The sequence below is a fragment of the Mesoplodon bidens genome (assembly GCF_964165515.1).
Source record: "Mesoplodon bidens genome assembly, chromosome: 17".
NCBI classification, from domain to species: Eukaryota; Metazoa; Chordata; class Mammalia; order Artiodactyla; family Ziphiidae; genus Mesoplodon; species Mesoplodon bidens.
Window position 1 is genome coordinate 48,921,997 of NC_138174.1, and position 25,964 is coordinate 48,947,960.

The following is a 25,964-nucleotide window of genomic DNA, read 5'->3' on the forward strand; positions in this document are numbered from 1 at the left end:
AATTCAGCTTTTCTTCTATTAGGCCAAGTTATGAGAATACTATCCACTCTATTAATAAAAGAACCCTGAACGCTTAGAAATAAGTACACTAGTATCTCAGCTCTAGCATCTAGAGATAAGATGAAACTTTGGCATCCACTGTTTCTCTTCTTTTTACTGACTTTGAATTTGGAAGATGAGTAACAAACAGATGGGACTAAAGAGAGAAATGTACTTTTGTTTGAAAAAACTGATGTCACTTAGTATACTGGCGTAGACACAGTTAGTGATACAACTTTCTGAAAGGAATTATTTCATAGAAATGAAGATTTATATTGTTTTCTTTTTCTTTCCTTGCCCACGTGCTGTAATATAGGAAGTTCCGATTCTGTGGTGCCTGATGTGAGTAGTATTCATTTGGTTTTGGAATAAACAAGAAGGCCTGGGTGGGACTGAATTAGCACACAGTAGCATTGCTTACTGTTATTTTAAGCTGCATAAGAGTTTATCCAGGAGTATCTTTCCAAGATAAAGAGGCCTATTTTTTTTTAATTGAAGTATAGTTGACTTACAACGTTGTGTTAGTTTCTGGTGTACAACAAAGTGATTCAGTTATATACATATATATATATATATATATATATATTCTTTTTCATATTTTTTCCATTATGGTTTATAACAGGATATTGAATATATCAATAGTTCCCTGTGCTATACAATGGGACCTTGTTGTTTATCCATTCTATATAAAATAGTTTGCATCTGCTCATCCCAAACTCCCAGTACAACCCTCCCCTGCCCCTTGCCCCCTTCCCCCTTTGCAACCACGAGTCTGTTCTCCATGTTTGTGAGCCTCTGTTTCTGTTTCGTAGATAAGTTCATTTGTGTAAGAGACCTATTTTGATATATAAAGCCCACCCTCCTTTAGTACAGCGTAGGCCAAGGGTGATATGAATAATTTATGTATGCAAAAGTACTTCAGTAGATGACTTAATGAAGTAATATATTCTTCTCTGTTTGCACCTTTTCTCTTGTAACTCGGCAGCTTCCAGTCCCGACCATCAGTGCCCCGAGTCGCTGGACATGGGATCAGGAAGGGGAGCGGAAGCGGCAGGAGAGGTGGCAGAAAGAGCAGGACCGCCTGCTGCAGGTAAAGCAGGGTAGTGCGGGTCAGCAGGAACACCGTTTGCTTTAACAGCTTTTCCTGCTCAGTGTCAACCTACATTAAGAAGCAACTTTAAAAAAATTAAAAGCCAATAACCTCATAATTAACAAATCTTTTGATATGTAGCACATTTTTTAAAAAGTAATCTATTTATTTATTTATTTATTTATTTATTTATTTATTTATTTATTTATGGCTATGTTGGGTCTTCGTTGCTACGCGCGGGCTTTCTCTAGTTGCGGCGAGCGGGGGCCACTCTTCGTCGCAGTGCACGGGCTTCTCATTGCGGTGGCTTCTCTTGTTACGGAGCACGGGCTCTAGGCGTGTGGGCTTCAGTAGTTGTGGCACGTGGGCTCAGTAGTTGTGGCTCGCGGGCTCTAGAGCGCAGGCTCAGTAGTTGTGGTGCAGGGGCTTAGTCGCTCCGCGGAATGCGGGATCTTCCCAGACCAGGGCTCGAACTCGTGTCCCCCGCATTGGCAGGCGTATTCTTAACCACTGCGCCACCAGGGATGCCCCTGTAGCACATTTTATATGAAATACTTTTCCATTTTGAAAATTTCCAGAGTCCCCCATTAAAATTATTTATTAGACCCTTTGTATATTTTTAGAGTATGTGGCACCATCGTTTTATGGATTTTCTTATGCATGAGAGGTGTAGAGATTTGTTAGGACCTCCACCTGCATCAACTGTGTGCTTGGTCCACTGCACAGTAATTCAGTGCCCCTTCCAGTTAGCTAGGGGCTTTGATGAATTACAGCCACAGTCAAGAGTGGATATGGGTTCAATTCGGAATGTCTGCCCTTTCCCAAGTCTGCATTTTAGCTCAGTATAAGCTATGATCTGCTTAAGGGGTGCAAATCTGATTGGTTAAACCAATATCTCTGTCTTTAAAGATGGAGGTAGAGGGTAGAGCTGGCAAAATGCAAATGAGAGATTAACATCATTAACCTATTAACTAATTAATATGCCATCTCCTCTTGTAGGAAAAATATCAACGTGAACAGGAGAAGCTAAGGGAAGAGTGGCAAAGGGCTAAGCAGGAGGCTGAGAGAGAGAATTCCAAGTACTTGAATGAGGTAGTGTTGGCCACGCCCTCTTCCTCCTTCTCGACCTTGTTGGTGAAATTCGCTGTAAAATGGAAGCTACCCCGTTTCACCTGGCTTTTGTCACACATTCACCTGTGTAGTTCTCTGAAAATACCAGGCTCTGGTTTGTCCGCATTTCACTTTGACGTTTCAGCCTTTCTCCTAGTTTCTCTACTGTATCACTAAATAATCCTATCGCTAGGCTCGAAGGGCATATTCCTCTTCTGTGTTACAGCTCCACCACCCATGTGTGATTTTTGTTAGTGATAAAACGTTTCGCGTTATTTCAAGTGGAATTCTGGGCCAACTACAATAAGTATCATTTAAAACTGAATATAGACATATCTGTGCATAGTACGGAAATGCACAGATTCAGATGGGTTTCTTTTCTCCCTGGTCACGTAGGAGCTAATGGTCCTAAACTCAAACAGCATTTCTCTGACCACACGGGAGCCTGCTGTGGCCACCCGGGGTGAAGAGTCCAAGGCACCTGACACGGAAGGAGCCCCGGCAGAGGAGGAAACGAAGCAGCAGCAGCAAGAGAAAGACCAGGAGCAGAAGCGGCGCGAGGCAGAGGCAGAGGCAGAGGCGGACGAGCAGAAGCGCCAGGCGGAGAGAGAGAGGGAAACTTCTATCCAAATCTACCAGTACAGAAGGTCTGTCCCCACGGCCGAAGGGCGCGTGTGCTTTTTCAGTTGATCTGACTTGGGTGCCTCTGAAGTGGGGAATGGATACAGCTAACTGGTCCCCCTGCTCCCCGCCATCCGTCCTCCACGCAGGGCCACACAAGCAGAGGTGAACCTTTTTCACTGTCAGTGATCCTGTCACCTACCTTCCCTCCTCAAAGTTCCCCTATGGCTCCCTGTCACGTTAGAACATCATCCAGAGTCCTCGTCGTGGCCCCGATGGCTTGAATGGATCGCATCTCGGCCTTCTTGTCCACCCGGCTTCCAACCACTCTTCCCCTCACTTGGTCGCTTACAGTCACACCGGCCTCCTTTTCCTTCCATGAAAATGTCCGACTGACTCTGCCCCGGGACTTTTGCATTTTCTAGTCCCTGTACCTGGAGAAGACTTCCCTCACGTGTTTGTGTGGCTTACTCATTTTCTTTAAGTCTCTGCTCCAATGTCACCTCAGACTTTCCAGAATACCTCATCAGAAACACGTCTCTTCCCCGCACCCTTTCTCTCTAGTGTGCACTTGCCTGCTTTACGTTATGCGTTTATTTGCTTGTCTGTTAACCTGCCCCATCCCACTAAAAAGTATTACGAGTCCAGTAAGTTTGTTTTGTTTACTTCGGTAGCCCAGCCCTGGAATAGTACCAGAACATAGCAGGCACTCAGTGTATGTTTGTGGAATGAATGAATTGCAAATGTCTGTTGGCGGTAGTAGGTCTGTTTTCGGTAGGGATGGATTGAAATACTTCTGTATGTTTAGTTTTCAACTCAGAGACCATTCTCATAAAGAGACTGGAATAACATTACTTTGATATCCATTTCTTAAACTCTGAGAAGGCATTAAAGTCTAATACTTTGAGCATAAACTCTTTTTCCATCTTTTAGACCTGTTGATTCCTATGACATACCAAAGAGAGAAGAAGAATCTTCAGGTTTGCTTCCTAGTGACAGGTGTGTAGAACTTTAATTGTAATTTGGTTGGAGTAATTGGCTTCAGAAGAATATTTGAGGTCTTGCCTAGATGTTTCGTAGGACTGCTTTAGCACCTGCTCTTTTGTGGGATACAAAGATATCCTGCTGGTTGATCTTTGCATCAACTGGCTTTTGCTGTGTAACCAACTGCCCCTAAACTTAGTGACTTGACTTACGATTTCATAGGTCAGCATTTTAGACTAAACTCAATTGGTGGTGCTTTTAATTGATTGGGTCCCTAGTGCATCTACCACCAGTTTACTAAGCAATTCTGCTTTTGGGAGTTGACTGGCTGTCAGCAGGGACAGTGAGAACAACTAAGCCATGTGTCTTTCAACATCCAGCAAGCCAGTGCAGTCTTCTGTACATGGTGGCTGGACAGAGAAAAGAGAGAGAATTAAAGAGAGAAAGTGTACGAGGCATCTTGCAGCCTAAGGTCTGACCTGGTACACCATTGCTTCTGCTACATTCTGTTATCTAAAGTCACAAGGCCAGCCCAAGTTCACAGAGAGGAGAAAAACCCTATCTCTTTGTGGGAGGAGCCACAGTGCAAGGGGAATGGACACAGAATAAGACTTGTGTTCATTTTTGCGATCTACCTGAAGCTTTATTTTAAAGAAGTTATAAGCAATGGCATAAGCTTACCAAAAGTTCCATGCAGACATCTGAAATGAGAATTGTAGCCTTTCTCTTAGTTTGATTAGAACTACTAGTCGGTTTCAGGGAATGAAGATAGGATTTCAGATACCTGAAAAGTTATATATTTCCTAAAACATTAAATTTAATATTTTAAAGGAATTTAAAAAATGCTTTGCACTCTTGAAATCACTAAGGACTTCTGAAAAGTCTGTCTATATATATATCCAGTGTATGACCATTAATCTGTGTTTTCACAGCTAAAATTTCTCCTCTAGGAAGTTCGCCTTAGAAATAAGGAAAGACTCATCTCTATAGGCAATCAGTATGACTAAATAGGGCTCAGAGTAGATAGGGAAAAGAAAAACAACATACATAAAGGTACTAATGGGCTGACATTAAGCTAGACAGAAAATTCTAGTGATGGATAACCTTATTTTTAGTGAATGTTTCTGGGTAACTTTAGATCATTAAAATGTGTATCTCTCTTTTTTAAAGCTATGATTTATTTATAGATATATAAATAAGCTTTATGTATGTAGTTCATTACCTTGAGAAAATAAGTAGATTTTAGGGAAAGGAAACTTAACGAATCCTGGAAAATATGAACCACTCGTAGGTAGTTGTGATAAAGCATGCCCTAGAGGCATTACGGAGTGTAGCTAGGCATCATGCATTAAAAGTATTTTCTTCTATGTTAGTACAAATGAAACCATTCATGGATGTTGCTAACAGTTGTGATATATTGCGTGTTACACATAATTATATGTTGTATTGATATATTATAAACATCTGCATATACCTATGTATGACAGCGTATATTATTATTATATAATATATTATTATTCATTATTATTCCTAGTATTTGAAGTTATTGTGCCTAGGAGAGTGAGAAAGAGATGAGCATGTATTGGTATATGGACCCAAGGTGTATCATTACGAAGTCAGGCCTTTTCAGAAGTTGCCTATGCCAGTGCGCCCCAGTACCTCTTTGGAATGCTAGGATAACATTTGTTGAGTTGCTGTTTCAGAGTAGGACCCTAATGCCCCCAAAGATGACTTCTTGACCCTCGGGCAGCATGAAGGAAGTGCTGACAGTCTGATGTTAGGTGATCTGATGACAGATGCTTTGTACAGCCTGGTAAGATTGATGTCTGGAAGAGAAGAGAGTCGAAGTATTCAAGCTGGTCAAAAAATCATAGGCTTTAACTGACATCAAATTGGAGAGGATTTTCACATGCTTCTGTTTCTAGCATCAAGCTCTTTTCTCTTTAGAGATGTCTTGCTTTCTGCTAGTTTGTGCAACATGAAAAATGCCTTGGTGTGAAAATAAATATGTCTCTCAACAGACATGGGACATAAATCAGCTGCTTTAAAAAGTCATCTTTTGGGGGTTCTTACTTCATAAATCTGAAAAGGATGTTCTTAATGAGATGTATGTAATCTGTTCTGTGTTTTAGGAGTAAATCCAGATCCACTACTGAACTGGATGATTACCCCACAAATAGAAACGGTAAATGTGAATTTTTTTCAGAATTTTTCAGTGCAGTTGCTTCGTTATGCTATAGCACCCTATGATCGGTATTTTTAAGGTCAAGGTATTTCAGGTTGATTAAGATTACATATTTAAAATACTACAGATCTTGAACACCCTTCCTATTTGTGTATAAAAACAAAATTATCTTGTGCTTATTTTGGCTTTATTTTGTGATGGAGGGAGTACTGCAAGATTAAAATAATTATAAATAGCTAAGGAAATCTGTGGAAGTTTTGCAAAGTGATGCTGATATGATTTTGTGTAGTGAATTGCATCTTGCCTCCCAAGAATTGGGACACAAAAGTTTTCTGCAGAGTACCAGAGAAATTGTATATAAACCTGAAATTGCATATAAACCTGAAATTGGACATTTAAATGACAAGATTCAAAAAATTCAAAATGGGGCTTCCCTGGTAGCGCAGTGGTTGAGAGTCCGCCTGCCGATGCAGGGGACACGGGTTCGTGCCCCGGTCCGGGAAGATCCCACATGCCGCGGAGCGGCTGGGCTGGTGAGCCATGGCCGCTGAGCCTGCGCGTCCGGAGCCTGTGCTCCACAACGGGAGAGACCACAACAGTGAGAGGCCCGTGTACCGGAGAAAAACAAACAAACAAAATTCAAAATGATGATTTCACTAACTTGGCAAAAACAATTTGGAGCCTGATATTTTTAGTATAAAGTGTATTTCTAGGAACACATGTTAACTGAGGTTATGTCAATAAGGGAAGAAAACTGTTGAAAGCCCCATTTTAAGCAGGGTTTGCCTACCAGGCTTTGAGTAAGTAGGGTGCTGGTCAGTTATGTAAATGAATGAAGATCCAGATGAAGATGGAGGTGAACTTGGTGGACACGCCTGTTTAAGTGGACAGCCACTCCCTGGCTCCAGCTTGTCACTGCCACATGGGAAGATAGAAACCTGTGATTGCCAACTCTTTCTGTTGTAAAATAGAAGTAAAAAAAAAAAAGTCTGGATTTTTATGTTGTCTTTTAAGTGGTTGACAAGGAATTTAAAAAACCCTCTAACGCACCATTGTAAAGCAATTATACTCCAATAAAGATGTTAAAAAAAAAATGTACAGCCCTCTGTGAACAAAACAGCATCCACAGGCCCCAGTGGTCTGATGGCAGCTCTGGTTAAAGCTTGTAGAATTTACAGTTTCTAATAGGTTCTGTAATCACCCCTCTTCCCTCAACACAGGGGACCTTCCATCGTCTGGTCCTAGTTTAACTTTCCAGCCTATTTTGCTGTTTTCCCCATTAGGGGCCCTTAACTATAACGAAATTGTTCTCTCTCTCATTTTCCAACTTATCAGATGCTTTCTGATCTAGTTCCTCTGCTCTCACCTGTTTGGATTTCCAGTTTCTTCTCCCCTGAATTTGCCCCTAAGCCCCCATTAAAATTAAAGTTTAAGTACTTGAATCTGCCATGAAACATGTTTAACCTGCAGTGATCACATTCTCTCTTGAACGTAAACACAGGACCTGTTAGTAATAACAAGTGTGCCTCTCAGAAATAGTTTTGTTAATATTTGTGACTAGTGTTATTAATCTGCCTATTTTTCTATGTATGTTTTCTCCCCTTTACTAACTGTAAGCTCTTGTATCGCCCACGGTAGACGTTATTAAATATTTTATTGAAAAAGTTGGCTATGCCAGTAAGGCATCTTTAAAATAGAAAACATTTTATTCCAAATCTGACCAAATTGATAAGCTGTGTGCATACACCAGTGTAAACATAGGCGTGTATAAGAAACCTTTGGTGGCCTTGTTCATTGCTTACTGGAAGATAAGCTAAGGCAGAATGAACTTTGAAAGAAAGACAATAGCAGTGAATCTGGAGAACAACAGAAAATAAATCCTTAGATGAAATTTTCTAATCCAAATTAAGATGGGGAGGGTACATCAAAGTTATGGATGTTTTACCCATATCAGGAATTAATCAGCAAATCCAAGGAGACAAAGCCTTGAGGATAACACCTGACTTAATTGTCACTCATCCAAATTATAGTTCTGTCAGTTTCTTTACAGGAGATACAAGTCTGATAACAGCCCTTGGTTATCATTTGGACTACTTGGCTATTTTGCAATTTCACAAAAGCCATTTCAAAGGTCATTGACTGTGCTCTCATTCCTATGATTTGGTCATGACTTATGCTGTGGCTTATACCATGAAGACTCGAGCCATGTTAGCTGGAGATGCACGCGCTGATGTCTTCGCTCCCTCTGCAGGGGGAGTGTAGTTTTTTGAGAGAACAGAGTGCCCTGTTCCCTTGCAGAGTTGTCACAGCAAGCATTCAGTGAGCAGGTGCTTGATTGATTTTAATTTAGGAAGGAAGGAAGTAGTGGAAGAGAAACTTTCTAGATGAGCAGTTTGCAATACTGCTGAAATCAAGGCTGGTGGTTTCCTTTTTAGGCAGCCCTTTGGTATGCCTCTGGGTGTGGAATTGGAATATCTAGGGACAGGAGACTGTTCCTTCATGTTCCGAGGTAGCAGTCTCATTGAGAATTGATCATGTGAGCATATGTGCCCAATGTCACTTTTTCTTTTTTTTTTTTTTTTTGCTCCACTGTATTTGGAGATTTATCCACTATCCCCTTTTTTTTTTTAATGTGCTAATCCCAGAGCTTTTGATGTTTTTAATTTAGGAAGCAATAGATACTTAGACCGAACTGGGAGCAGTAGCTCATCGCAGAAAAGCTCCAAGAAGGAACAGGTCCCATCAGGAGCGGAGTTGGAGAGACAACAAATCCTTCAAGAAATGAGGAAGAGGACGTCCCTTTATGATGACAACAGCTGGATCCGACAGCGCAGTTCCAGTGTCAACAAAGAGCCGATCTGTCTGCCTGGGATTATGAGAAGGTGCGGGACGTCTGCGGAATTATTTCTCCTTCTGTACTGAGGTGCAGGTATTGAATTTCTAGACGTGCTGGCTGCTTTGGACAGGAGAGATGTCATCATTTCTTTCCTTAGGCAAGATTTAGTGGGGGAAAGAGAAGGAGAGCAGATGTCATGGGGCACCTGTCATGGAGCACTGCTTAGCGCCAGACACGTGGCAGGTGCTTTGTCTACATCATCTCACTTAATCTGGGAAGAATGTCTTGAGGCAGGGATGGTAATTCTGTGTTTCCATACGAAGAAGCTGTGACTAGAGCAAGAAACGCACTCGGACAAAACCACACGGCTAATAGGTTGCCAGGCTGCCTGTGGAGCTCTGATGTGTGATGCAGGTACTTAAATAATGGATGTGGTTCTTAGTGCATCCTTGGATGCTGAACCAAGAAAATAAATAAACATCTGTTTATAATGAGATCATGGTTAGATTGGAATCATGAAAGTAGTGTTCACAAGATGTGGACACCTAATTTTTGTAACTTTAAGGAAAATACAGAGATATAAATTAATTGGAGATGAGAGGATGAACTAAACAAATGTATCTTGGGTAAGTGAATACTGACGCTACTTTTATTTAGTATTTCCACAGCTGACATACTGAGGAAAATTACTGACAGCACATTACAGACAAAGGGCTAATTACCTCAATGTAAAAGTAACTCTTGAAAATCAGTAAATAAACCCTGACAACTTTATAGAAACATAAACAAGTGATATGAACAGGTAGTTCATAGAAAAAGAAACAAAGTCAGTAAGCATATGACAGATCAACACTTCTCCTAAAGCAACAGCGGTATGCCTCGCTCGTGGCATTTGTAGACTTAAAAGGTTGATTAAATCTAGTATTGATTAAATTAACTTAAATCTAGTATTGACTGAATCTAATATTGATTAAATCTAGTATTGACAGTTGTATAAGGAAACAGGAATTCTTGTTCCCAACTGGGTGGACAATTTTTTCAGTGTTTATTAAGCAAAAGTTTTTGCGTATACCCCGTGAGCACTTGAGTTTCTGGCACTTTATCTTCTGGGTATATTTGGATAAGTATGCAAAGATATCTCAAAGGATGTACACTTAAATAGTATTGGCAGTAGCGAAAAAGAGAAATAATCAGAATATCTACAAATAAGGGTGTACTTAGTGCTCATTAAATAAATAGTGGCACCCTGATAAGTGGAATACTATACAACTGTTAAAGAGTGAAAGAGACATCGCTCTATAATATACCACCTCAACAGTGAGTGGGTTAAAATAACAATTCACTACTCTCAAAATTCTGAGCGTTGGCTGGGCAGGTCTTTGCATGGTATTGGTTGGGGCACTTGGCAGCTGTAGTCATTTAGAGCTGGGGTTGGCAAATTTTTTTGCACACAGGACCAGATTGTAAATAATTCAGGCTTGGTAGGCCACCCAAGTCTGCGTCATGTATTTTTTGTTGTTGTTGTTTTTAATGAAAAGATAAAATACCCTTAGCTCATGCATTTTACGTATCCTGGCAGTGGGCTATAACTTGCTGACCTCTGATACTCCACTGAGAGCTCAGCTGGAGCTATTGGCTGGGAGCTGCTGTTCTCCAAATAGGCCTCCCCACCTAGCTGCTTGGGTTGCCTCATAACCTGGCACCTGGATTTAAAGAGGAAACCTTGCAAGAGGTATAAGCTCTAATGTACAAGTGCTTATCAAACCTCCATTTGTCTCATGTTTGCTAATGTCCCATTGACCAACATGTCACATGGCTAAGCCCAGAATCAGTGGGAGGGGACCACGCAAGGTTGTGGATACCAGGAAGATGATCCACTGGGGGCCACCAAAGTACCTTCTGTCACCTGAACTGACATGAAGATAGTTCTAAGAAAATGTATATTACATGGAATAAAGCAAGTTATGAAGAATATGAGTTGTAGAATAATCCCATTTGTTTAAGCATGTTAAACATATGGACACATTACCTATGTATAGAGACATGGTTATACGTACATATGTAAATTTGTGTATGTATGTAAATATATACTTGCATGTGTGAGGAAAAAGTCTAGAAGGATACACAGTTAACAGTGGTTACCTCTGGGGATTAGGGCAGGTAAATTGTAGGTAAAAGTGTGTATACCCTACTATATTGCTTGGGTCTTTCTCATCATGATGATATAATACTTTTATAATTTGAAAAAAATACATATTTCAAACTTGGGATAAGAGAGAAAGTTAACAACAAAATTGACCAGGTAGGAAAAAATCCCTCATAATTTGGAGTCAGTCTTTGTAGATCAGAATTAATGTCAAGTACATAACGATCTTATTTACAAAGCAGAAATAGAGACACAGACATAGACAACAAACGTATGGATACCAAAGGGGAAGGGGGGGTGGAATGAATTGGGAGACTGGGATTGACATATAAACACAATTGATACTGTGTATAAAATAGATAACTAATGAGAACCTACTGTATAGCACAGGGAACTCTACTTAATGCTCTGTAGTGACCTAACTGGGAAGGAAATCCAAAAAAGAGGGGATATATGCATACGTATAGCTGATTCACATTGCTGTACAGTAGAAACTAACACAACATTGTAAAGCAACTGTACTCCACTAAAAATTTAAAAAATTAAAAAAAATAAATGAAGGTTAATTGAATATGAAACACCATGATGCCTTTGATGAAAAGGAACTTCAGCTGTTAAAGGTAATTTTATATGTAACTGGCTTTGTTAGATTCATACCTGCTTATAAAATACATGGATATTTTAATGACTGGAATGGTGTTAAGTGGATTTCTAGTTGAACGTGTTATGTAACTTGGACGAACCCTTTCTGTGTTTCAGAGGTGAATCTCTAGATAACCTGGATTCCCCAAGAGCCAGTTCTTGGCGACAGTCCCCTTGGCACAGCCAGCCTTCAGGAGTCTATGCCACTTCTTCTGTCCAAGACTGCAGTCGCCCCCCACCTCAGCTGCTGTCCACTTCGAACCGTGCCTACATGCGGAACCCCTCCTCCAGCGTACCCCCTCCCTCAGCGGGTTCCGGGAAGACCACCACCCCGTCCCCCATACCGCGCAGCCATTCCCCTGCGGTTCCACAGCCCGGCTGCCAGCCACGCAACAGGTGAGGCCCTTTGGGTTTTCCCTCTTCTTCCCTTCATCTCAAGGGGTAGCTTTTCATTAAAAATTTCCCAAAATCTTGTCCAAGCTTTCCAATGAAAAAAGAAAAACAAGCCTTTTTGAGTGTGTCAGATTCAGTGTTCCTTTCCCAGATCAGTTCCTTGCTATCGTTCCATGCCAACCCAAGGGCATTTATGGATGTCTTATGGAGCCATTGGAGGCCTTTAAAATGTTTACTTCATTGCCACTGCCTCGTTTACTTGGGCCTGTGGTCAGTGTCTTAGATGCAGACGGACCTGAACAGTTCTCACTGTGGAATCATAAAAATATACAGTAGCTCAAGAATGCATGACAAATTGATGAGTAAAAGCGGTATTGTAAAATGTTTGACTGTTTTGATGAGACTGTAATATAAAATCATTTTATAGGAACTGAGTATAAAAGGAAAGCATTGTAACGCAGACCCATCGTCTGTGGAACTTTGAACAAGCTGGCTTAAAAAATTCTTAAGTTAGGGCTTCCCTGGTGGCGCAGTGGTTGGGGGTCCGCCTGCAGATGCAGGGGACACGGGTTCGTGCCCCGGTCTGGGAGGATCCCACATGCCGCGGAGCAGCTGGGCCCGTGAGCCATGGCCATTGAGCCTGCGCGTTCGCAGCCTGTGCTCCGCAATGGGAGAGGCCACAGCAGTGAAAGGCCCACATACCACAAAAGAAAAAAAATTCTTAAGTTAGATATGGCATTTTGGGTTTTTGATTTCCAAGACCATTGCTTGTCTCTTATCTGGTTTTCCAACATCTTGCTCAGACTACATCAACTGAAATCTGCAGGTCATATGCTGGGGGAACTGTGTGAGAGTTATAATGGTGGGTCTTGACACGCCTTTTGGTATGGGTTAAAGCTCAGATTATCAACGTGTGTTGGGGTGTTATATCTGTGTAGCTTCTCCACAGATCACTGATGCTTCACAAAGCCACATACAGCAGTGTTTCTGTTGAGACCTGAAGGGAGTTCTACTGGCCTGTGCTACTTTTCATCACTATTGAAATACTGAAAAGTAGAAACACAATGATTAATATTGGGATTTTTTTTAAGCTATCAACTAAAGGATTTCATTCAGAGAAGATATTGTTATCTAGCTAAAATGTTGCTTGTGCCAGGATTTATAAAATGTGTATCAGGGAGCTTAAATTAAGAGAAGAAGAGATGAGGATTTTTGGTAAATTTGGGGGGAAGATAGGGACTGCAGAGTCGGTGGGGGAGCCAGAGGAGAGAGTACCTGTTTCCTTACTGAGAACCCTGCCCTTGGAAAGCAGAAAGGAGACGGGGCTGTGGACTTCTCTGCCCTGAAAAGGTCTCTATCTAGAGCACGTGGTGCTCTAACGTGAGGCACTCAACAGCTATGCCCTTTCCAATGTCACTGAAGTGCTGTGCCAGTCCAGTGGGATGCAAAGATAAGAAGTAGCCTTCGGGCTTCCCTGGTGGCGCAGTGGTTGAGAATCTGCCTGCCAATGCAGGGGACACGGGTTCGAGCCCTGGTCTGGGAAGATCCCACATGCCGCGGAGCAACTAAGCCCGTGCGCCACAACTACTGAGCCTGCGCATCTGGAGCCTGTGCTCCGCAACAGGAGAGGCCGTGACAGTGAGAGGCCCGCGCACCACGATGAAGAGTGGCCCCCGCTCGCCGCAACTAGAGAAAGCCCTCGCACAGAAACGAAGACCCAACACAGCCATAAATAAATAAATAAATAAATAAATAAATAAAAATAATAAAAAAAAAAAAAAAAAAAAGAAGTAGCCTTCACCTTTCGGCCTGGGAGAAGAGATAAGCCTTGTAAACAAAGCAAAGTAGAAACTTGCCTTACCTATCTAAATGGTAGCTGTCGGGCAGTTTTCATGTCATTCTCCGCAGAGGCAGTCCTGTAAGCCAGAGGCATAGTCAGGAAAGCACTGATACTTCTGTTTACCTAGAATATCGGGTGAATGAGAAAGAGGTTGAGAAAATAAGGTTGAGGCGGTAGGTTGAATAGACTTGCAACACCTCTCGGAAGCAGGGCTGCTCTTTCAGTGTTCGATGAGCAGAAGACATGATTAGAGCTGTGCCTTGGAGGGTTTACCTGGCAAGGTGATGTCGGCTGCATTAGAGGAGGGGGGACTGTTGCCGAGTACAGAGGTGGTCTGAGGGCGATAGCGTCGCGAAGTGCAGAATGGACCGATTACACGGAAATCGTTCATGTATGTGACTAGGTGTCAAGGGTTCCAGAGCCGTCGTGGAGATCCATCAAGGTACAGTATCATCAAAGCATACTTTGGTTGGCTGGTGAAAGTTTTCCTGCCACAGGTATATAAAATAAAGAGTTTCGTAAACTATGATTCACGTTAATACCAGAGTGTGATTTTTTAGATAAGAACTTTGAGCTACTCGGATGAAAGCCACCCTTCCATTCTTGTTCTACGTCTAGGTCGGTCAGTGGGAAGCGCGTGTGCTCCTATTGTCATAACATTCTGGGCAAAGGAGCCGCCATGATCATCGAGTCCCTGGGTCTTTGTTATCATTTGCATTGTTTTAAGGTGAGACTGAGCCAAACAGCCTGCAGGGCCGCATCGCTTTGCTTGGAGAGAGCATGGCTTCTTGCAGCGCTGGGTGTGGACCTGCCACTAACAAGCTAGGTGCTGCCTCTGTCGGTCTGTGCTGCACTTTGAATCACACATGGCCTGCTACTGCTACTAGGTTCTCAAACCTTGAACCTGGCTTCAAAACTTAAAGCCGGAAGCACTATGCACTTCCTATTTCCAATCTAAGATTCTATAAGTAAAATTTACAGTGCGTAAATGCTTTCTCTAACATGCTGCCACGGTTATTAACAGCACGGGGACATGAATTATAACAGGGTCCAAAGCCTAGCTTTGAAGAGGGAGAGTATGAAAGGAAAAATAAGACAGTTGCACAGTCTGCTTGCACCTAAGGGGCTCTTGCACATAGGAAAGAAGTAGGGCTCTATGACTACCTTAGTTTGCAGTATCTGTCTTTAGAGACACATCTGTTTGATTCTTGAACTTGCCGTTGGGCCAGAGAGAGAAATTCCGGTGGTTGATCCTGGAGTCCTTCAGAGCTCAGCTTGTTTAAGCTTGTCTATCTCTGGCTTGGGTTGTTCCTAGGCATAGCAGAATGAGTCAAAAGTATTAAGTGTTTGAGCACATGGAGCCAAAATAACCCAGCCTCGAAGGGAAAGCACCATGAGTGAGCCTCACCGAATTGGTGCTGGGGGGAATGCCTGGGGTGACCCACCCCAGGGCACAGAGCCTGAAACCCAGTCTTGGTGCCCTTCACCCGTTCCTTCCTGTGCTGCTTTATCCTCTCCATTCCGCTGGGAGAAAGGAAGACGCAATTTCTTTAAACCAATCAACGAATCATTTCTATTCTTGGTATATTTAGAATGATATCTTGGCTCTTCTAATTGGCTTTATGAATTCTTTAATGTCTCATCTGGCAGGCTTCCTTTTAATCTAATTATCTTTGGGCCTTTTTTTTTTTTTTTTTTTTCCTTTGCTGAAATGTATCTAAGAGCTTAGAAGCTGCATTTTGCTCAATTTTTTTTTTTTCTGGGAGTGCCCCAAGCTTTCTTGAGCTAAGTGTGGACGTTTCCTGTTTTTGCTTTTTTTGTTTGTCTCCCAGTGTGTGGCCTGTGATCGTGACCTCGGAGGCTCTTCCTCAGGAGCCGAAGTCAGAATCCGAAACAACCAACTGTATTGCAACGACTGCTATCTCAGATTCAAATGTAAGAGAGCAAATCAGGGAGAAAATTTCTTGTCTTTTACAGAGACCACGGGTTCCCATGCATTTCCCTGAACCTACCACCAGCTCCTCTTCAAGCTCCCTGCCCCAGAGCCCCGGGCTTTAGGAATCTCAGAGAATCCCCTTCAAAGAGGGTCCGGTGAGCGGGTCAGTGGGTCAGTGCTCAGGACTCCAGCCACGCAAGGGTGGGTGTAGGACCAAGGAACCAGAGAGGGATGCGTGCCGGGAGTCAGGACGGTGTGCTATGCAGTCTGCTGGGTCTGGAGAAACTTCTGATGACTCAAGCATACAAACCAACCAAGACCGACAGTCAAAATGAATCTTCTGTATAGACTCTCATCAGTTTCTTGGCTAAGAAACTCTCATCATTTTAGCTGATTTCTGTTATTTACCAATGGGGTCTGATTATGTGATTTAGAATATGAGCAACTTTAAAAACTGTGGTTTAAAAAGGTAATAAAGAATAGTTAGTGTATGCTTTGTTACTCTATAATCATATGCTATCAAATTATACAATAATTGAAGCATTAATTCTGATGACATAGTGTTTCAGTGTCATTTTTGGAAAAATTGAGTTTTTCAAACACTTCACGTGCTATTCTGTGTCTAAGCATGTTTTTGCCTGTAAGTGTGTTATAAACATAGGGTAGCATAAGTAGATTGCATATCGTTTATAGCTGCATAAAGACAACCATTCCTCCTTTTTATATTTTGAGCCTTGATGCTGGTAACATGTGTTTCTTCCTTATTGTGAAAGGGTGTTTGTTACAAGTGGTATCAGCCAAACCATATGCTTTTGAGCTCTGAGGTATTTATATGGCCTTTATGTGAAGAGTGCTTTGGAAATGGCTTCAGCCCAGTCAACTCTCTCTTATCTGTCACCGTATTTTGAGCCTTCTCACCCCATTGGTCCAGGCCTTTCCTGGATGCCAGCACTGAGGTTGGAGAGTGTCAAGGCTGGGCATGGAATGGGGGGGAGTGTGTGTATGTGTGTGAGCTTTTCTGTCTTTAGTCAAAATTCCAAAGCCAAATATAATTGATTTTTGGAATCATCATGGAAAAATTGCCCATGCCTTTTCTCTCCTCCAGTACAAATAATAGAGAGTTGAGTGTAACTTGTTTGTATATCAGCAGTTAATTTTTACTCCATTTTTTGCAAAGAAAGATTTGTAGAACCCAGAGGTGTGATTTGCCCAGCTTTATCCTAAGTGAGTAACAGGATAACTCTTTCTACCTCATGGGGTCATTCTCTGAGCGATTCCTGCTATGTATCCCAGGTGGCGATATTCAAGTGTTTCTGAATCTAAGCACTTTTCTTTCTTCTCTCCTTGCCTGATCAGCTGGACGGCCAACCGCCATGTGATGTAAGCCTCCACACGAAAGCACTGTTGCAGATAGAAGAAGAGGTGGTTGCTGCTGATATAGATCAATAAATATACGTTGTATGTCCTTTTGCTCTCTTTTTTAAAAAGAATAATACTTTTTCTGGCCTCTTTAGATTATATCAGAGCATCATAGTCTTGGTAGAACCTGTATTTTCGTTGTTTATTTATAAGAAGGTAATTATGTGTGGGGAAAAGTGCAGTATTTCCTTTTTGAATTCAGCATTATAAAAGCACAGGGGAAAAATAAGAACTTCAAAATATTTTTTTGATGCTGATAATGATCTAGTTTGACTTTCTAGTGGTGTTTTGAGGAGGGTTATTTTATTGTTTTTTTTTTAAGTTTTGGAAACATTATTTGAAATAGTTAATATAAATATATAATTGCATTTGCTCTGTTTATTATAATGTATTCTAAATTAATGCAGAACCATACGGAAAATTTCACTAAAATCCACCCCCAAATTTGCTTTCTGTATCCTTCATTTCATTTATGTAATATTATTAAATTTTTTTTTAGCTTATATGACATTTTATTTGCTTGATGAGGGGAGCTCTGTTTTCTTCACCAGAATTGTCACTAAGCAATTCCCAGTAGAAATTGCTTCTTTTCATTCATGGAAAATCATCATGGTTTGTATGCCAGAAGTTTTCTCCAGAAACTAGTGAGCCTTTCTGTTCAACTGCATTTGTAAATAAACTTGCTGATGCATTTAAGCAGTGGTTCTTTTTCTTCTGTGTGTGTCTGTGTTTGTCTACCTTCCAAACCTTTTAATTATGTTTCAGTGTGTGGCTTTTCTTGATACTATGTTTTATTTAGCATATTTACTGAGGTATAAATTGACATACAATAAAATGCACATATTTAAACTGTACAGTGACAGGTTTTGACATGTGTATATACCTATGAAACTATGACTGCAATCGTGATATTGTTTTTCCTGAAAATTTTTAACAAGAAACTTTATTTTTGATGGAAAGTTGTTTTTGAATGCAGTACGTTTTTATGGTGAAAGGTGAAGTGAATGGTGAATTGTTGGATGATTTGCATAGAATCTTTACATACTCTTTTGCTTCCTCAGTGATAGGTTTAGAAAACCTATAGGTTAAAAAAAATCTGTAATGTTTTAGAAATCTGGAGTGAGAGTGCAAGAACGCAAGACTTTAGCATGTTTTGAGCAAAAATATAAGCTTGCTTGAATCCTTTATAATAAGGAAGCTGGAGTGGTTAATTCTAGGATATGAGAACTGTACTGGGGTAGGTTAGAAATATATAAGAAGCTGTAGCGTGGGAGAAAATAAAAAAATGAGTTCCAGTTTTTATTTTTGTTTAGTATTCTTTATTTCAGATTCTTAGAGTAATGTGTGTTTTCTGATGAAAATTTATCAAGTACCTAAAGTGTAAGGAATATAATTCTCAATTCCAAACTTCGAAGACAAGAGCTCTGTGTTTAAACTCAATCTGTACCTAGTTATTTATCCTGTGTTCCTAGTTAACGTTGGCTTGTGAATTTTTCCATGTTCTTAAAACCATTTCTATATATTTTTATTAATGGTTGCATAATGCTCCATTGTTTGGTGCTGTTAATACTTATCTGATAGTTCCCCTACTGCGTGCATCTCAATTGTTTCTAATATTTAACACTTTTTTTAAACAAATAGATTTTATTCTTTTGAAAGTGATATAACAGTTACTTTTATTTTTTCCCCATTATTTTTATTTTTTATTGGAGTAGAATTGCTTTACAATGTTGTGTTAGTTTCTGCTGTACAATGAAGTCAGTCAGCTATATGTATACCTGTATACCCTCCCTCCCCCCTCCCCCCCATCTAGGTCACCACAGAGCACCGAGCTGAGCTCCCTGTGATATATATAACGTGGTTTTATATACTATATGTATGCATATATTTCTAGTATAAAGTCTGTGATGGACTCTCCATGATCATATCTATTTTTTTATATTATTTTCATAGACATGAGGTTATTGGCTCAGAGGTTATGCATCTTAAGGCTGTCATGATACATATTGCCACAGTGGTTTCCAGAAAGATGCTACCAACTTAGACCCCCACTATCACCACACAGGAATTTCCGTTGCCTTGTTCTCTGCCTGACATATAGTAGCCCTCAGTATGCAGTAGCTGAATAAATTAATAAATAAACCACTGCTTCAATTTCTGTCTTGTTAATTCTGCTTGTTCCTGCCTCTAGTACAAGCTTTAATTCTTACCTCACAGTTTTAGTTTTCTCATCCAACATCTTTACTGATCAGTACTCCTTTTCATCTAAATCCTTTGTCTTTTCCTCTTAACCTTGTATACTGTTTTTTTCTTCTCTGTACATTCTTATGACTTTTCTCCTCATCTCTCATATTATCTTGTTAAGTGATAATAATTTTGTTAGTACAAGTTGTTAGGACAGCTTTCAGAGATTTTCTTCTAAGACACCGGTGTTATAGCCGGTGTATATGCCCATGAGAATTTGTAACTTCATTTAGGAACAAGGAAAGATTCAGTCATTCAACATTCTTTATTCAAGTGGTATGCGCCAGGCACAGTTTTAGATACTGTAGATAGTGCAGTGAAGAAATACAAAGTCTTGTCTCTGACTGGGCTTAGATTTCCAGTTGGGGGAGACAATGATAAACGCAATAAAATGTAATATGCATGTGGAGATAAGGGTGTTGAAGCACAAATGAGCAGGGCAAGGAGGCTCCATGAGTGTTGGAAATGAAAGTTCCGTGCTGCCTTTTTATATGGGTTGTAGAGACAGCCTCTCTGATATCTGAGCCAAAGCCTGAAGGATTGAGGGAGCAAACCTTACAGATATCTGAGGGGAATGCATTCCGGATATAGAGAATAGCAAGTTCAAGAGCATTGAGGCAGGAGAATATTTGGTGTGCTCAGGAAGCGACCATGTGGTTGGGACGGATCAAGTGAGAGTGATACACGAGCAAGGAGGTGTGGGGAGGAGGACGCAGGTCTGCTGAGCAGGACAGAGACATTGAAGGGTTGAGCTGGGGAGTGAAATGAACTGACTTACGTTTTAAAATGACTGCAGACCACCACATAAACAATAGGTTGCAGAGGAGTAAAGGTAAAAGCAGGGAGGCGAGTTCGGAATCTATTGACATTGTCCAGGTGAAAGATGTTCTCTTCAGCAGGGCGGGAGCAGGGGAGGTGAGGAGTTGTTGGCAGATTACACAGTGTGCATATGTATCTCCAAGAGGAAGTGACAGAATTTGGTGATGGATGGGATGTAGCATAAGAGAAAGGGAAGAGTCCAAGTCTCAAGTGTTGTCTTGAGGAGCTGACCACGGAGCCACCACTTTCTAAAATGGATAAGGTGGTAGGTGGAGCCCAGTTGGGGTTGGTGGGGCGGGGAGATCAGAGTTAGGATTTTAAACATGGTGAGGTCTGAACAGTCTATTAGATAAACTAAATGACAGTGTGGAGTGGGCAGCTGGCTGTGCAAATCTGGAGTTCAAGGCAGAAGTCCAGGCTGGAGACGTAAGTGTAGGGTCATCAGTATATAGATGGAATTTAAGCTGAGAATCAAGAGGACATCACCTGGATTCTGACTGTAATTAGAGCAAAGAATATCTCAGAAGGACCAATTCCTGGGGTCCTTCAGCATTGGAGATCAGAGATGCAGAGGCAGGAGAAGAACCCACACACTGGTGCTCTGGAAATCAAGCCAAGAGCATGTTTCAAGGCGGTAGGGACCTGCTGTGTCAAAGGCTACCCAGAGATGCAGTAAGATGAGAACCCAGTTGATGACTGGAGATCATGTACATTTTGGTGTTGGTGGATTGACCACCTCAGATGTTCAGTTGGGGGGTCTTTCACGTACACAGCACCCAGCCCAATTTCCAGTGCCTGGCAACCTCTGAATGTCCTGATGTGTGGTCTATTTACCCAGTGAGATGAACTGAGGGAGAGCTTGGGAAGCCATCTCCAGGCCACGTTCTGTCTGTAACGCCCCCCCCCCCGCCCATTATATATTAGGAATCAGAGCTGCACTTCCCAGTGTGTTGTGAGTTCCCTTGACACATGTGCTGCTTCCCCTTCACCACTTGCCCTGTAGTTTTGGGGGACTCTCAGAATGTCCTGGAAACAGAGGCACTGGGGTTAGAGTGCGCTGGCTGCTTCCAGAGGCAGACACAGCCAGCTGGGTTCTGTTCTGCCGTGTTCTGAGACGCAGACTTTGGGTCTCTCGGCTGAGGCCCCGGACCTGGTCGCTGTGCCTCACTTCAAGCTACAGACAAGCTTTGATCCTTAAATTATGATTCACAGTTGAGTTTCATGGTAGTTGATTGAAATTCTGTACCCTCCCACCCCCAGAGTCTAGCATTGCCAGTGGTAGATCTCAGTGTTAAGACTTTTCATCACTTTCAATGTCTCCATGTATGCTTTGTGGGAAGCAGGGAGAGGCCAAGTCAGAAATTGCCGTCTAGGTGCCATATATTTTTTAAATTAATTAATTTTTGGCTGCATTGGGTCTTCATTGCTGCGCACAGGCTTTCTCTAGTTATGGTGAGTGGGGGGCTACTCTTCGTTGTGGTGTACGTGCTTCTCATTACTGTGGCTTCTCGTTGTGGAGCATGGGCTCTAGGTGCACCGGCTTCAGTAGTTGTGGCACACGGGCTCAGTAGTTGTGGCTCGCGGGCTCTGGAGCGCAGGCTCAGTAGCTGTGGCGCATGGGCTTAATTGCACCGCAGCACGTGGGATCTTCCTGGACCAGGGCTCGAACCCGTGTCCCCTGCATTGGCAGGCAGATTCTTAACCACTGCGCCACCAGGGAAGTCCTAGATGCCATACTAAGACATAAGAAAGTTCTACGTTTTAAAATTTTGTAAATATTCTTAAAGTTACCCTTTATAATCTTGACTTAAAGAGGCAATAGGTACATGTGTATTCTCCAGCCTTTCATTTGTTTTGTTTACATATGAGAATTATCTGTGTGTGTATGGGGAGGAATAATCAGAGTGCTGGGTCCATTGGGAATCTTTGCAAGGGGCAGGGATCAAAAAATATCACCGTCATTTCTGCTGGCGCACTTCCTGCTTCCTCCTACTTGAATTGAGCTTAGCAATTGAGTAGCCAAGAGAAGAGCTCTTTGTCCTCTGTGTTTGTGGGAGAACCACATGGGGGGAGAAGATGGCACATGGCCTGTGGACAGGCAGCTTCATGAGACAAGGCCAAGGAAGGATTGAGGGGCCAGGCCATTTGTGAGTGGCAAATTCTAACATTCAGTCTGTCCCAAAGAGGTGGTGGGGAGGAGTGAGTGAGTGAGAAGGGTAGAAGGAAGGGATGATTTCTTCAATATTTTTGAGAAATCAAAAGTTTTTATTTTATGGGTAGGCATGACTGGTAGAGGAGGGGAGAGGATGCTTTTATCCCCTGGAGTCATTAAAACCCAGAGCCTCTGCAGTGCTAGATTCAAAAAGGAAAGTAGCATGAAAATTAAATTTGTTCTATTCAAGAATGTAATCTAGGCATTTTATTCAATACTTAATTTTCATTTCTATCATGGTGTGAGAAGTAGCAAAAAAAAAAAAAAAAAAAAAAGAGAAAGAAACTAGCTGGGTTCCAAGGAATAGGCCTGGAATAAAAACTACTGCCTGGTTGTTAGTTGAGAGACAGCTCTAATAGTGTATATGCCAGGGCTGGGATTTTACTCATTTTATCTACCACTCTAACATCAATCCTTGCAATCTGGAAGAGGTGTTAAGGTGTGCTAATGCAAGTCCCAGTTAATACCAGTAAAAATGGAATAAAAAAAATTGAACTGTTTGTAGTGAGGTGGATGGACCTAGAGTCTGTCATACAGAGTGAAGTAAGTCAGAAAGAGAAAAACAAATACCATATGCTAACAGAAATATATGGAATCTGAAAAGAAAAAGATTCTGATGAACCTAGGGACAAGGACAGGAGTAAAGACAGAGATGTAGAGAATGGACTTGAGGACATTGGGAGGCGGAAGGGTCAGCTGGGACGAAGTGAGAGAGTGGCATGGACATATATACCAAATGTAAAATAGATAGCTAGTGGGAAGCAGCTACTTTGCACAGGGAGATCAGCTCGGTTCTGTGTGACCATCTAGAGGGGTGGGATAGGGAGGGTGGGAGGGAGGGAGACGCAAGAGGGAGGGGATATGGGCATATATGTATACATATAGCTGAATCACTTGGTTATACAGCAGAAACGAATGCAATATTGTGAAGCAATTATACTCCAATAAAGACGTTAAAAAAGTGGCATTTAAAAACCCTAGTATGTGTTTAAAATCCATGTGTACAGGACAGGGAAAAAGCAATTTTCAGATTAATGTCATAAAACATGGAGGGAGTGTATTTGATGAATACAAAGCAATCCTTATTCTCATGGAGGGGAAAGGCACATACCCAAAGTATTCTAGTGCCTGGTAGAAAAGACCAGGGCTATGAGAGAAATCCAGTGTGTGAGAATCCATGAGACATTTACATTTACATTTACATTTACTCAGTTGTGAAGCAACTTCACAGCTGAGTTGATATTTGAACTGCATCTTTTTTTTTTTTTTTTTTTGCGGTACGCAGGCCTCTCACTGCTGTGGCCTCTCCCGTTGCAGAGCACAGGCTCCAGACGCGCAGGCCCAGCGTCCATGGCTCACAGGCCCAGCCACTCCGTGGCACGTGGGATCCTCCCGGACCGGGGCACGAACCCGTGTCCCCTGCATCGGCAGGCGGACTCTCAACCACTGCTCCACCAGGGAAGCCTGAACTGCATCTTTAAGAGCAGATATAATCTTAGCAGATAGAGCATGCAGAAGGAACAAAATACCATTTCTGAGTTGGGATCAGATCCCCAGAGGTGCCTCCCTTACGTTGTATTCGATCAAAAGCATACACACTTTGGCCTCTTTCCTAGAGGAATCAGGAGATCCCTAGATACACTATGTGGGATCATGTCTCCATGGAGTGGTGTAGATCTGACGTAGGGTAGTGAGACCACAAAAAGGAATAAGCCAATGGATGAGAGATCATGACTCAAAGACATGACACGACCTAAAGAGAAGCAAAAGAATAACTGTAGGACCCCAAGCCTGGATAGTGTAGAGACTGATATTGTTGAAAAAGGAAATGAGTTCTGTTTTGGACATGCCACAGTACTACAGGGTTGACGTACATGGAGAAGAAGTAGGTGAAGGTAGCTGGAAATAGGGGTTTGGGTTTAACTAGAAAGAAATGACATCCATTAAAGTTGGTTCATTTGCAAGCTCAAATTGACTTAGATATAAGTTTATTTCCTCACCTGAGAGAAAGTCAAGAAGGTCAGTTCATCCAGCAGTTTAATAATATCATCAAAGACCCATATCATTGGGCTTCCCTGGTGGCGCAGTGGTTGAGAGTCCGCCTGCCGATGTAGGGGACAAGGGTTCGTGCCCCGGTCCAGGAAGATCCCACATGCCGCGGAGCGGCTGGGCCCATGAGCCATGGCCGCTGAGCCTGCGCGTCCGGAGCCTGTGCTCCGCAACAGGAGAGGCCACAACAGTGAGAGGCCCGCGTACCGCAAAAAAAAAAAAAAACAAAAAAAAAACCCGTATCATTCATCTCAGGCTGTTTGGCCATCACAACGCTGTCTGCTCCGAAGGCTGCTTATTACGACGGTTGCAAGATGGCAGGCTCCACGCTTCTTTTTTCATATTCACTGGAAGAGATGCCTCAGCATCTTCATTGCTCTTCAGCATATAAGGGACCTTTTCCAGAAGCCATTAGCCAAACTTCTGTCTTCTCATAGGCCAGCCGTGGGTTATTTGACCAGTTTTGAACCAGGGGGCCCCCTTAAGTGAGAATCAACTTCCTGGTGATGCTACTGCTGACTGATGGGAGTTTGGTGGAGTAAATGTTGGGGGTTAAGCACAACATTTACCATAGTTAGCCTTTATGAATTCTCTTAAAAATTGTGTACTTGTATCAATATGATGTGAGACCCTGTCTCTCAAAATTAGAACCTTGTAAGTCCGCGAGTTTCTTAAGGAACAGTATAGAGAGCACAGGGGAGGGGACAAGAATATTTCCTTCTGTCGTGCCCACCAAGGATTATGTGAGGGAGTACTTGAGAAAATTTGATCTGTTCAAGCAATCATGAAGAGATCATGGTGGTGATGAGGTGAAAAATTGGTAACCTGGATAATTAGTAAATACTTGTGAATACTTTGTGAATATAAAGTGTGAAAAATAGTCTCATACTTTTTCCGGTTTCTTCTGTAAAAATTCATGAAAGGGAATGGTGGGTTAAATGCTCATCTTCTTATGATTAAATTTTAAACTTAAGATTGTGGGTTTTAGGTACTGTAATCCCATGAGATTGTTTAATACATTTAGTTGACCCAGTAATTCTCTTGATGATTCTGTTTGACGATTCTGTGTGAAGCTCTTTAATGCTTATGCTGTAAAGATCCTCAAAGCTCGTCATGGAGAGTATTTTTCAACACCAGTTTTATAACACAATCCTGTGAAAGATTATCAAAATTAGATTATCAAAAATTAGATTGGGAAAAATAGGATTTATTGAAAACTCCATAGGAGAGACCTATTAGAATCAGGAAAAGGATGGAGCAGTGCTTTCTAGGTTACATTCAGGCTTTTAACTTACATATTTTTGTGTGCTACTTGCTGTTACTTAAATTTGTGTGTGTGTGTGTATTTTTGATAGCTAAAGTGCTTTATTAGATCTGTAATGAATTCAGTGTCACAGAC

General features: G+C 41.8%; 1 protein-coding gene across 11 annotated transcripts in view; it reads left to right on the forward strand.

The window, feature by feature from the left end:
- LMO7 (LIM domain 7) overlaps nt 1-17,937 on the forward strand; it is a 202,709-nt gene extending 184,772 nt beyond the window's left edge. For 10 of the 11 annotated variants that reach the window (XM_081214816.1, XM_081214817.1, XM_081214810.1 and 7 more), the window contains 11 exons: nt 356-381; nt 1,025-1,129; nt 2,129-2,221; nt 2,636-2,886; nt 3,794-3,859; nt 5,977-6,029; nt 8,698-8,911; nt 11,771-12,049; nt 14,505-14,613; nt 15,719-15,821; nt 17,179-17,937. In XM_081214816.1, the coding sequence (XP_081070942.1) occupies nt 356-381; nt 1,025-1,129; nt 2,129-2,221; nt 2,636-2,886; nt 3,794-3,859; nt 5,977-6,029; nt 8,698-8,911; nt 11,771-12,049; nt 14,505-14,613; nt 15,719-15,821; nt 17,179-17,201 (1,322 nt within the window). In that variant the 3' untranslated portion in view covers nt 17,202-17,937. The remainder of the gene's footprint in view (nt 1-355; nt 382-1,024; nt 1,130-2,128; nt 2,222-2,635; nt 2,887-3,793; nt 3,860-5,976; nt 6,030-8,697; nt 8,912-11,770; nt 12,050-14,504; nt 14,614-15,718; nt 15,822-17,178) is intronic. The other variant, XM_081214812.1, reaches the window with a different exon arrangement.
- Nucleotides 17,938-25,964: the final 8,027 nt, after the last annotated feature.